This window comes from Anser cygnoides, chromosome 3, assembly GCF_040182565.1.
Source record: "Anser cygnoides isolate HZ-2024a breed goose chromosome 3, Taihu_goose_T2T_genome, whole genome shotgun sequence".
Classification (NCBI taxonomy): Eukaryota; Metazoa; Chordata; class Aves; order Anseriformes; family Anatidae; genus Anser; species Anser cygnoides.
Window position 1 is genome coordinate 74647829 of NC_089875.1, and position 13429 is coordinate 74661257.

The 13429-nt window shown below is 38.3% G+C and overlaps 1 protein-coding gene across 1 annotated transcript; it reads right to left on the reverse strand.

Moving 5' to 3' along the window:
• Positions 1–251: 251 nt before the first annotated feature.
• QRSL1 (glutaminyl-tRNA amidotransferase subunit QRSL1) lies at positions 252–13427 on the reverse strand. Its single transcript, XM_013175653.3, has 11 exons — positions 13290–13427; positions 12997–13156; positions 11665–11763; positions 10140–10236; positions 8486–8662; positions 5989–6164; positions 5751–5863; positions 4246–4438; positions 3731–3848; positions 1254–1459; positions 252–780 (listed from the first exon to the last, which is right to left on the reverse strand). The coding sequence occupies exons 1-11, from the start codon at positions 13311–13313 to the stop codon at positions 611–613; spliced, it is 1533 nt and encodes a 510-aa protein (XP_013031107.1). The 5' UTR covers positions 13314–13427; the 3' UTR covers positions 252–610.
• Positions 13428–13429: the final 2 nt, after the last annotated feature.

A 13429-nucleotide genomic window follows, 5' to 3' on the forward strand; every position in this document is an offset into this window, starting at 1 on the left:
AGTCATCTGCAAGATCCCTATACCTGGAGGTGACTTCCTCTCCTGCTAAGAGTTTGCTAGAAGAAAGGTGGGGTTGTTTTATATTTTTATTTTTAAATGAATCATCTACATGTGATTCTCACAATTCTGTTGGCAAACGGACCCTTGATAACTTTGTTCCATTACAGCTTGTCTGGTTGTTTCCATTACAAAAGCCCACGTTCCAGAGGGAAGCCAAGCCCTTTGGCAACCATGCAATTTTCACACGAAAGTTCAGGTTAGTTCTTTAATGAGCCAGATACCTTACATGCCCTCTGGGGATGGAAAAAAGCAGCTCCACAGACATAAGACAAATAATTTCAATCTGATGTTTTTAATATCAGTTAGAAATGGCTTTTAGTAACACAGACATGTGTACTTAATGATTCACTTTGCCTTAATTACACAGAAACAAGCTCTCATGATTCCATCCTGCATATGGTCTTCTCAAACTGAGTTGTTATTTCTGCAGAAGACAGTTACCTGCAGAAGTACATTTTTAGACCATCCCTACAGCTTTCTTGCTTTAGCTGACCAGCAAGCCTCACGTTATGAAAAAGAAGCAGATTTCTGATACTGAAAGACACCATGGTCATGCCCCTTTCACTTCTTCTAGCTGGATCATTGGGAATTTTACTTGTTTTTCAAACCACTTGGCTACAGTGAGAAGCTGCTTCTCCTGGAATGAACGCCCAATGAACTGGAGCCCAACTGGCAAGCCTCTCTCTGAAAGAGCTGTAGGAACATTTATGGCTGGCAATCCTGAAACAAAAGAAGTTATGCATACAAAGATTTACTATTAAAAAAATCCAGTTAGAGTCATTTTTGTAGCAATTATGAGAGAACAAGAACAAAAGTTATGCAGAAGAAAGACTAAAGATCATTTGAGTAAATTAACTATGGATACTATCAGGTGGTCACAAAAATGAATTAGATCAACTGAAGGAGTCAGCATCCTCCCAAAGGAGAGCCAACTTTCCACAACACAAGATTTTGGTCTCTGGTACCTGAATGAATTCACCTCGTCTGTGACCCCTTCTGGGCAGCATTTTATAATCTAGCCTTACGTTTTAAAGCACTTTATAAATAAACTATACCTACCTGGTTATCCTTGGAAGATAATAAAAGAAAGGGATGAGATATCTTAATTCTATAGAAGAGGTTAAAAGCTGAAGGGAATAGACATTAAAACTGACTAGGCAGGAGGAAACAGTTGAATTCCTGTCCCTACTCACCAGCCATATTTGCAGCCTGTGTTAGGATGTCGTCTTGCGTGCTGCGGGTTCTGTTGTCTTCTTTGATGAATTCCATATACGGGACTGCATCGTTCAGAGTGGTAGGAGTGAGTAAAATATCAACACCGCTTCCAAAAACCTTCACAAAGTCATTGGCAATGAGACGTCTGACTTTCTGTGCCTTGACAAAGTAATTCTCATAGTTCCTAGAAAAAAAAAAACAGATGTGAGAGCAGGATGATTTAATTCTGAAAATACTGAACATTTTCTCAGTTACCATAGAAAAGACAAGCCCACTATTCTGCCTGGTTAAAAGACTAACATTGATACTTGAGTTTTTGATATACCACTGTGCTAGTCATCAAATTAAGTTTAGTGTTTATGCTCTCATAGCCATGAAGCAGTCAGGGAAGGAAGAGACATGGAAATTCTATTGAAAAAAGGTGAAGGGAAAACAAAACTCTAGTTTTAAATGCTGAACTAAGAATCAGGATAATACTTGCATGGCCTTTCTGAAACCAAACCGCACATTGAATTTCACAGCAGAACAGCACAACAAAGCCTAGAAATAATACAGAAATAAAGCGGGCTTTCAAAATAGGCATTAGTCATTTACGATTCAATCCAGCTAGAGCATTTGAAAGAGTCCCATCATCTATGGAGGTCTCTGAATGGACTGAGAACCAGGTATGTATTCCTAGCATACTTCTTCACAGACCATTATAAAGACCTTATCTTTCCCTGATTTTTTTCCTCATGTAAATATGTGGTTTATGGCTTTCTAAACTGTCCTTATACAATTCTGAAACAGAAACAAACTAGTTAGCTTTTATGTTTTCTTGGCCTTTAAATTTCACATGCAAAACTGGTAAACGTGCAATGGAATCCTTAAATTCAGAGAAGTTTGGTTTCAAAAGCAATCACCATCTACACCAACAGATACTCTTAAAGAAAAAAGTGTGGGGGGAAGGGATATTAAAGACTGTAACCTAAGAAAGTAGAAAAGTCAATACATACCAAAATGTGTGTAGATAGAATAAATGAAAATGACCAAAAGCTTATTTCTCAGCGTAATCTAAAGATTTAACTTTCTGAAATACTGTAATGAAAATGGTTGCAATGAATAAGAGTCAGCAGATTCTAGTTAAGAAGTTAAGTATTGAAATTAGCCATCCTTCTAGAGTAATTTCTGAGGTCATCCTAGCTGTTAACTTTAGGAAACAGTAAAAGGAAGAAAAAGGGCCTCAAATAATACCTTAACAACATCGGAAATACTATTTCGGAAGTTTGAAATAAGTGAAAAAATACCAATAAATCAAACACAGTCTGTTAATTCTGATGCAATGTTTAGAAACAATGATTATTTCATGAACAACCACCTAGTTATTTTATAGATTCCAAAAGCAAAACAAAAATAATCTGTAAAATGCAACATTTGCAGGAGACACAGATGTTTGTGCTTTACTATTTATACCAAGAATGCTTTCTGAACCCTGGATTACTTCAAAAGTAATTTACTGTCAACAGGAACAGGACTCTCTTGTTCAATCCTGATGGAAGCCAATCTTACGTTCCTTCACAAAGAAAAGTGAGCTGCCCTAGGAAAAGCTGCTTTAGGAAAAGCAGCCTTAGGAAAGTTGATCTGGACAGTTGTGACTAGAAGGAACACACTTGGCAAGAATATCAGCATTCCACAGAAGCTGGTTGTTACATACTGACTGACAACATTCCTGTCTCTGAGAGCAACCAGAAGTCAACTTTTGATGAATACTGTTGCTGACAGAGTTCTTTCTGTGGTGCATTTGTTTTGAGACCAATTACATGACCAGTTTTTCTGTTAGTACCTAAACAAATTAAGTATGACTCCTATTTTCTCTCGTAAATTAGGACTGTTAAATGAGGGGTGAAAACTGAGAAAAAAAAATCAGAGTGATCAGATTCTCTACATGAGCTGGATAAAAACATTATCTATAAAAACAATAGTTCAGTACCTCTGCCAGTGCCTTTGCTTCCTTGCGTACTAATGCAGAAAGCTATAGTTAATTTAATTGCCATATCATCTGGCTTACTCTAGAAAATCTCAGTAGAATGTATCAGCAGTTTTTCTGTGCAGCTTTAACGAGATTAACACCTACAGAACTTTTAACTCTACAACAGGGATGGCTGCACTATGATTTCAATGTCATACTATGGGATAGATTTTTCCTTAGTTTAACTAACAGGTCACAATCTGTTGGGGAATAAAATTGCAAAGCTGTTGTACTGAATTCAGAAGGGTCACACCAGTATAACTAAGGGAAAGCATTTTCAGTCACTATTAACAGTTCACTAGGTATTACATAGGTAAAGCAATAATTATATTAGAAGTAGCCACTAGTGTGAGGACATTAATTTGTTAAGGAAATGGTGATGAATTGCTCATCAAGACATGAAAAAGTAACTTAATAGATTTGATTTTCAAGATGTATTCCACCTACTGTTTCAACAGGAAGTAGTTTCCTGATAGAATTCTTCCTCTTACAACATCATTAAAGCCTTCTCGTCGCGTTGCGGCATACATACTTTCTGTAGACTTGTTCACATCTGAACGATGTCCTGAAAAGAAAAAGCAATTTAGAAATTAAGATTTGTGATCCTTAATATTTAGCAACATAAAATAGTGATACACTTAATAATACAATAAGCCACTGTTTGCTGCAGTCTGATATGCTACTGTTCTGGAAAACCATCAAAGCATCTTCGTATTTTATTATGGAGATATTAAAAAGATTTTAACCCCAAATACTCACGTGTCTACAAATGAAATATAATAAAATATTTATGTATTTACTCCAGCTTTTATTTGCATTGGGTTTTTATTCTATTCCAACCCAAAGAAACATCACCAAACATTCAACCATGAAATGCGTATCTATCAAAGCTATACTTTTAAATGCCATTCAGCAAGGTTTTTATTGTCTGAGAACAACAACAAAAAATTCGAAGGCCTTACCATATTCCAGTCCATCAAACCTGGCCATATTTGATGCGACTTCTGCTGTGCACAGCACATGATAGCAGACAATTGAGTAATGAGTGTGTGGTAAACTCACTTCAATTACTTTAGCACCTGCATTCTTAAAGAGGTCAGCAGCTTTGGACCAAACAGACAGAATTTCACTAGAAAGCCCTGGTGCGTTGTACTCCTTAGAGAGAAACAAGAATTAAGGAGAGCGATTTTATATACCAGTTTACTTTTACTGACAACCAACACAAAATATTATTTTTGCTAAATATTTTTGCTAAAAATACTTTTAAACTATTCACTCAGCACTATATGCTTTTTAATACTTATTATAGACTTTTGTATAAACCATTCCATAATAAAATAGCAGGAGTTCTTTTCTGGAGGAGATTGCCCGGTTATCCACTTGTTCATCTATTAATAGAGACCATTCTGTACTGCCCTGCAGTTCATGGGTACAAACGCTTTGGGTTTAAACCCTAATACGAGGGCCATTGTAAGCAGGGAAGATGATATAACTAATTTTCCTATGTTGTGCCTGCAGCATATCAGTTACAATAAGCACACCTCAGTTAAAGAAAAAACGACCCACCAAAGAACTACAGTCACAAGATTGAGATAAGACTTTGATAACATACGCTCCTGTTTTAAGAGCTAAGTTAAAGACATGAAAATTCTCTACGTTTGAAGATATTTGCTTTAGTTCTAACTCTCAATATGTGGGTCAAAGTACTGTCTGATCTCTGAATAGCTACAACTCTTGTTAAAATATGCATGTACCTATTTAGGATAATCTGTAGCAACAGAAGACAACTGTCCATGAGATACAAATAATTTATCCATGCCACTATTTTAGATTTGCCAAAATCAAAACAGTATGCAGCTAACTAATTTTCTAAAGATATGCTGTTTGCCTTTCAGGGATTCTGATTAATTAACTGGTCAGTGGGCATATTTTTACCATATTAAGTCTTTTGGTTTGATAAAAACATTAATGGCTACGATAAAGTTCTCCTTCAACACCTCTTAGAGCTCTGTGAATCATGGCTCTTAGTGCCATTTACATGCCTTTAAAATTATGTTTTAACACAGCGCCATGTAGACAAGGATTCAAAACACTACACAAACCAGTACTAACCTCATTGTATAAGAAGTCACCAAGAGCAACTTGTGGGAGGCTATAGAAGTGACTGAAGAAACTGCCAGAGAGAGAAGCAAGAACTGAAGTTCCCTATTTCCCCTGGAACTTCCTGACAGTGTTTCCCACAACAATGACAAAACATTTTAGATGAAGCATTAGCATATGCTCACTCTGATTTACCTACACAGGCAACAGAGCACATACTGCTCTTTTCCTGGAATTTCTCATACTATCTTCACTATTTTAAATCACGAGATGCTGTGAGGTGATGGTCAAGACACACAGATTTTGTTTTAGAAGTAGTGCTATTTGCTGTTCCAGTCCAAAATTGTTGACAGGATTTAAATGTTACCTTAGGAATCCCTATACAGAGCTTGCTGACATCAGGCAAACTGGGCAGCTCAAATGGCTGAAAGACATCCTGAATTGTGGTAGAGTCTTTAGGATCATGTCCAGCAAGTGAACCTGAAATATGACATGACATATGAAAAACAGGAAAACATACATTGTCTCAAAGCAAACTGTATTCTGACTACACAATCTTTTGAACAAAGACACGTAGTACACAAAGACATAGGTAGCAGTAATACCTAATACAACTGCAGCGTCATCCACGCATCTGGTTAAGATTCCTGGCACATCCATGGAGTTCACTAGAGGAATGAGACCATGGCGAGATATCAGTCCATATGTTGGCTTTAAACCTACTACACCACAGTGAGCAGCAGGGTTTCTGGTAGATCCTCCTGTGTCTGACCCTAAAGCTCTATGGTTTCAAAAGGATTACCATTAGTAAAATGATTCAGAACATTTCCAAAAAAATAATGTCTTTAAGATGCATAGATATAAAAACGTGTGAGCTCTTCCCAGATTAAAAGTCATAACCAGACAAACCATATTTTAAGTCAGCTCCATTTGTCCACTATTTTTCATCAGTATTTTTCTTAGGTCCTCTGAATTAGCCATCAGGAAAACTCAGTCCTCTCCACAAACAGAGGTAAACATGGGGAAATTTAGGCACTCTGAATAAGGCCCTAAATACCTACTTCCTGCTTCTCTGTTGGTCTCTTCCAATTCTGTGGTCTCTGAAAGATGCATCTCATGACGTAGCGTACCATTTCCAGATATTCATGTTCACTTATTCAGTAATCTACACGCTATGAAGTAGCACATTCCAGCATACAAGGAAACAGTGACAGAGTAACCTTTTTACCCCTAATAACAAGACATGCTTTCCAAGGTCTAGGATGCTTTTCCTGTTTCCAAGCCTACAAAACATAGCATCAGAACTCCCAGTTTAGAGCAGCTCAAGTGCAGTTTTAGAACACAGCATTTTCTTTCTTTTGTTTTTCTTAAGTTGGCTTCTTTTATTGCTCTTTCACAGGTGAAACCTTGTCCTAAACTGAATTTTTTATTTCAAAAATTGCAATGGAATTGGAAAGTCACACTGAAATGAAAACTATTCTTTTGTTTTTAATGACTGTAAACTCAAACACCATTTTAAAAATAAACCTGCTTTTATCAAAATCTTTGACGAATCATCAAAATCTTAGCCAAAATAAAAGTCAGGAAGGAGATATAATTTTTACTAAGGTTGGTATGAGACTTTTCCCACAGGCATCCATTTCTGAAATGGCTGAACCAATTCCATTGACTTTGATGAAGTGGATTTTTTTCAAAGCTTTTATAGTGATACAAAAAAAAATATCCTTGTTTTTGTAGCATTTCTGTGTATCCAAATCTAAAACTGAAAAGAGAAAGACTGGCAGCATTTCTGCTGCTTGAAAGAGATCAATAGAGTGGATATACAATAGGTTTTAGGCAATAAAATAGCTGGACAAAGAATTGCCTTGATCTGACAAAACGCTGAGCAGTGCAAAATGGAAGTTTTGTTGCATGCCCAGCAACATAAGGGAAGATGCTAGGCCTCCTCAGGATCAGGCCATTCTGGCTCACAACAAGGACCAGCAGTCCTCAGGGATGGCTGCCCTGAGTTCAGTTTAAACAACATTAAAACTTCAAGCAGACTGCATCCCAGTGAAGGGCAGTGAGATGTAAAGAGGTATCGTGGAGAAAAAAAAAGGGGGGGGGGGCAAAAAATCAGGTTTTGTATGTAAAAAATGCTGTAATCAACATGAGCAAAAATCTTTTCATAAGATGCATACATACCTGTGATATAATATACATCGGTAAATGAGGACATAGTAACTAAAGAGCATTTTAAATACCTTCCAGTTAAATTCACAGAAATGAAATCATCTTTTATAAAATGCACCCTACTAGGTAGCTCTCAAAACTGCATAAAATGAAACGTGTAAAGTTTTAAGAAACAGATTTCTTTTAACAGCAGGATGGGGAAGATGGCACAAACAACTGATTTGTTAAAGTGTTCTGCTCTTCCATGTAGATAATTGTTGTAAAAAAATACAGCTTGTTTATATATTATTTTAAATAAACTAAAACTCCACTCACTTTCTTAAAAGCTGACAAGTTTCTTAGTATCCTTGTAGTTGGCTTCCTTTTGTTAAGCCAGAGATTTGAAAGCTTTTAGATGCCAAATCTCAGGTATCTGTATTATTACATACTCTGCTATAAAAACTAAGGTGGGGAGGGGAGGAAAGACTACTATACTGTTACAAGTTGAGGGATCTCATCATTTGCTCAATTAAGTTTTCAGTGTGTGTTTGTGTAATGCGCTTAATGAGGTACAGGATGTGTCTCAAGCCCCATGTTATTTTTAAGAAAGTATGTGGGAATAACAATGAAATCGTCATTCCTTTACTGCCATTATCATTTTACTTCACGAAGTGCAAAGTGGTCATATCAGCATGCTGAACAACACTTAAAATGAGTAAGCCTCAATTTGCCTACAGGGAATTATGCTGGCTTCGTGCTATGCCATGAATAAACTAGGGATGTTGAAATAAATTCCCGCCTGCCAGTACAAATAACACTTGCATTTCAAAGAAGATCAACATCTTTTTGAAAACCTGATCTATACGCTACATTATTAGAAAATTATACAGTGAAGGCTTTGCAACATATTTCAAGACATTTAATTAAAAACAAATCTAAAAAACCTCTTACGCAAAACACGTGAAAGATGATACAGCAGCAGCACTGCCTCCCGAGCTCCCTCCTGTTATTACCCATTTAAACTCTTCACGCTCAGAATCAGATTTTGGTACAGATTTTTCCTTGTACTGTCTTGAATAACTCCATGGATTTCTGACTGGTCCAAATACCCCATCCGTACTCCCAGATCTGAAACAGTCAGATGGGACAAACAGACAGAAGTGACAGATGGCACATTGCATTCACCAAGCTTTTCTTTATACAATTCTTCGTCCTTCACCCTAGTAAATCTGATCTCAACACAAAAAGACTGGTGTATGTACATCCTCGTGCAGTCAACTTCCACAATGTTATAAACTGTAAAAAGGGATCTTCATCCTTTTCTGCCACAGAACCTCAGTTGTTCTTCTTTCTAACCTCTGCTAATGCTGCTGGAAAAAATGTGATCACTAAAATATAAAACTGAATTACAGTACAAAACAGTAAATCTGCAGGTCTGCTACAAAACACAGGCCTTCTGGTTTCCCAGGCCTGCATCTGGAAAAGGCAAAAGATGACAACAGTGACGTGGGAAACCACCCCGTTAGAGGTGAGGGGAAAAGCTCCACAATGGCAGAAACAAGCACTCCTCTGTAAATAACATACTATTGCTTTATAGCCTTCTCCTGAGACCACAGTCCGTTGGTTGGGAGTGCTAGCCTGGCTCCTCAGAATCTGGTTTCAGCCAGCCCGCGGTGTGGGCTGCCACCAGAAGGAGGGAGGGACTTTCCACCTTCCTCACAACTGCCACCTCATGTTCCCTGACTCCACAGCGTCAGTGTTATTAGCCAAATCACCAGAGCTGGCAGTTTACACAGTTGAAAATTAACCTAATTGAGACATTACTTCTAAGCTGGATCAGCTCCCTGATCAAGCTTCATGGCGCAGCCACGTTGGTGCTAGCACAAAAGAACAAGCAAACACACAGTCCAGAGATGAGAGGCCTGGGGTGAGAAAATATTTAGCAGAATCCGGTGCTTTAATGAGCTTAAACTACTTGTAATACTGCATGATGAGTTTTCTTCCTGTGCTTTTTCCCTGCCCTTCCTCTGAGGCATGTCTCTGACTTTACCCAGAATGATCCAAGCAAAGTATTTTCACCCAATCAAATATATCTCTTTGGCTTTAGCATACGCAAATCAAAGTGTTGCTCTAAGTTATCCTGTTCACAGCAGATCAGAGAGTACTCATACAATACTACTCCAGCAGATGACTGGTCCAGCCAGTAACTGGCATCATGGGCATGCCGATAATTAGCTAAGGACAGAAACCACCAGTAAAGAAAGAGAAAAAGGCAACAAATAGCTGGTGTAGTAACCAATTCTAACAACACACTAGTGGATCTGGAAGTCCACTTGTCTGTGGCCTTCTGCTAAGGCTGTGCCACTTCCTTCCTCTCAAACACAGCCACAACTGAACATTACATTCATAAAAATCAACATTTGTATCATTTACACAACAGTATAAAAGTTCGTGAAACATTTGAGAAATTCATGGAACTCTAAACACTTTTTGCAGATAAGCATTCAGCATTTTCTAACCTGATATAAAGAGGAGTTTAAGGACTACAGATAGATCAGAAAAGATGATATGAAACCACATGTTGAAAATAATAAATGTCGCTCACCCCATTGCAAATTCGTCTAGGTTTGTTTTTCCTAAAAGCACAGCTCCCTGATCCTGTAATTTCTGAACGACTGTAGCATTGTAAGGAGGAATATAACCTGAAAACAATCAGAACAGTTAAGGGAGAGATTGGTGATATATGGTTGATTTTTAAAAATAGCTACTCCTCTGAACACTTCAACCTTGCCATTATTAGTGTATAAGAATTGTCAAGACAGTCCCAAATTTTGCTTCAAGACAATATCAGTAATTCTCAAAATTTAGCCAAAATAAACCATTTACTGTTTTGTCTCCAGTGTCTTTATTCTTCCACAATTTATCATCCAGTAATTCTAGATTATACATTTCTACATTGCGGAGCTAAGACTTCACGCAAATGAGTTACCACAAGGTTAGCTGAATTACTGCATTCAAGCAATTTGCAGGAGCTGTCTAAAAGGAGGAGAAATGAGAAATAGCTCTTTACAAATGAGTGTTAATCTATCTTGAATTATTCCCATTATCATGAGATATAGGTGCATATGGTTAACCACAAGCTGAAATACTGACTATCCTCTGAACAAATATGTACCCTTAAGCACTTTGACCTTATATAAACTACTATGAGAATTGTGTCACTTACATGAAATCCTGGGTAGCAACCAATTCCTTTTGTGAATAGTGACAGGGATTTTTCCACCCCACACTCAAATGGAACAAGGACATCGCCACTCCTGATACTCTCAGCCACGACACTACAATCAGCCACAAAGGGTCTGAGAATATGCTTAAGGAAAAGCATCTCAGGTAATATAACACTATTTAAATGGCAATGTCATATTTTGTTTCTTCTGCTTTAAAAAAAAAAAGTAACAGACTTTTGATTTACTTGAGCTAATCCTATCTCCCTCAAAACTTGCCACTTTTACTTTGTGCAGAATAAAGCTGATATAAGAAATGTTTTCTACTTTTGTTTTTACTATGGAAACATTAGAGTGCCCTGAAAATTTTCATGGGTGCTAAAACTAACAACAAGCTTAGGAAATTTCAAAAAATTAAAGTCTTACAGAACACATTTATAAGTCAGGAATGTAGAGAAAAAAATGTTACTATCTACTGTTCCTTCAGCAATATGAAAACACTATGTAAGTCAACAATTATAAATAGAACAAAAAAATTGTCTGCATTTTGCTAGACACAATAGCAGCAAAAAGTACTGACTGCTCTTCTGTAAATCTAAAAGCAACACGAAGCAAAGTGTGAGCTATAGAATAATTCCATTTTAATATATGGCCTAGAATAAACATTGCATTGTTAATAGCAATGGAACGATATGAAAGGAGATAATACACAAGAAAAAAGATATCTAATACTAGATGATCTTGGCAGAAGAAATCAGATAAACACATTTTCTGAAATCAATTCTGCTTTTGTTTTTTTTTTTTTTTTTTAATATTTAGATCTCTGGAAGACTCTATTAAACCTGTAAGGAGAAGAGCTAGAGCTCTGAAATGAGATCCAATTCTACTTTAAAAGCTCTACTGTACCTTTTAGCATGTTTGATGCACATGTTGTCTCAATGCCAGCGGTATTAAAGTTGTCCTTTACTGCAATAGGAATTCCATCTAAAATACCAAGTGGCTGACCTGCATTAGGAATTAATGCAAAGAAAACAGAGATTAAATCACTGTGATACATGTATAGTTGTCTCATCACTTACAATTTATTTTATGTGTCACTCCTGGTGTTTTTTGGAAGAATGCTATCCACTTAGCATTTGATGGTTGTCTATTACATTTTCAAGACCTATCATCTAAAACTACTACTAAGAATTATGCCTGCCCAGACTAGACCTGTCCCTGCAGAACACAGCTCTGCAAATGTTTCTATGCCTGCAGGCAGCTGCTTTTGGATAGGTTAGCTAACTCAAAGGAATGTTTAAATGTTTACTTCTTCAAAAGTGACCACACAATGCTTATTCCAGCCTTAGGTGCCCTCTAAATCTACTCCATCCCTAGGCAGGGAGCCAAAAGTTCTACCTACCTGACATACACAATAGATTTAACAAAAAATAAATAAATCCTGAAGCAGAGAAAGTTTTCCCTAAGCGATTAACTATCCACCATGCAGGAAAAAAAAAAAGTACTAGGAAGCTAAACTTCCTGGCTGGCAATTTTCTTAAGCTGTCAGGGGATAACAAGTGTCAGTCAGGAAAAAAAAAAAAAAAAGTACCCTATCAGGTGAAAAGTTCCCTTTTCTGTCTTACAGGAAAGGCAAAGGAAAATGAGGATGGTCAGCGTGGCACCTCTGCCTCTAAATGCTGTGGATAACAGGATTTAATGCTGTTCTGTTTACTGACAACAACTTATAACTTCTGTTTACTTACAACAACTGACATTAAAGCTGCTTTCCTTTCATTTGCTTTTTTAATTTAAAATCTGCCAGGCTTAGGTGGATGTTTGTCTACCTCGGTCCTACAAAAGGACTACACCAGGCCTACAGAAGACCGCTGCACGTGCCTGCTCATAGTAATCACTGGCTACCAATCTAAACCAAACTTCTGAAAGGAAAGGCAACCAGTGGCAGTGCTGCCTGATAACTACCGAGCATATTTAACCTGCAACACCTGCCTTTGAGCTAACCTGCCTGCTTTGGAGCAGGTCTCACCTTTGGTTTTTGAACTGAACGTGCTACTGGGTGCCAAGCATACACCCCCCACAAACACCCACAGAAACCTCAGCTGCAACCCCTGTCCCCTAACAGTCAAACAAGCTGCATAAACACCTGCGTTGGAAAGAAAAATCACTTTATCTACCACGGTGAGCTCCCCCACAAGAGCTTTTTAAAGAGTTGTACCAGCTGTAAACAAGCCAACGTACCTCTTCGGTATCTTTTCTCTGACTCTTCAGCCTGCTTCAGGGCGGTTTCTTCTGCTACAGTTATGTAGGCATTAAGCAGCTTGGTGCTTTTGATGAGAGAGAGGCACCTCTGGCAAAGCTCCGTCGGAGTGACCTGTCCTTCCTTCAGCGCTGCCGAAACCTGAAAGGATATTCGCCCTTTTCAGCTGCGCGCTGCCCGACCCGGGCTCGGCGTGCCGGGTTGCTAAAACACCTCCCAGCCACCACCATCGTTATCGTTATTATTATCACCACGACCTCCCCGGGCCGCTCACCTGGCGGAGGGAAGCTCGCAGCATATCGGCCCCGCTCCCCGCGACCACCCCTCCTCCAGCTCAGCGCCGCGGCCGCCGCCGCCTGGGCGCCGCCATCTTGTGGCAGCCCGCAGCGGCGCCATTGGCGGGGCCAGCGAGGC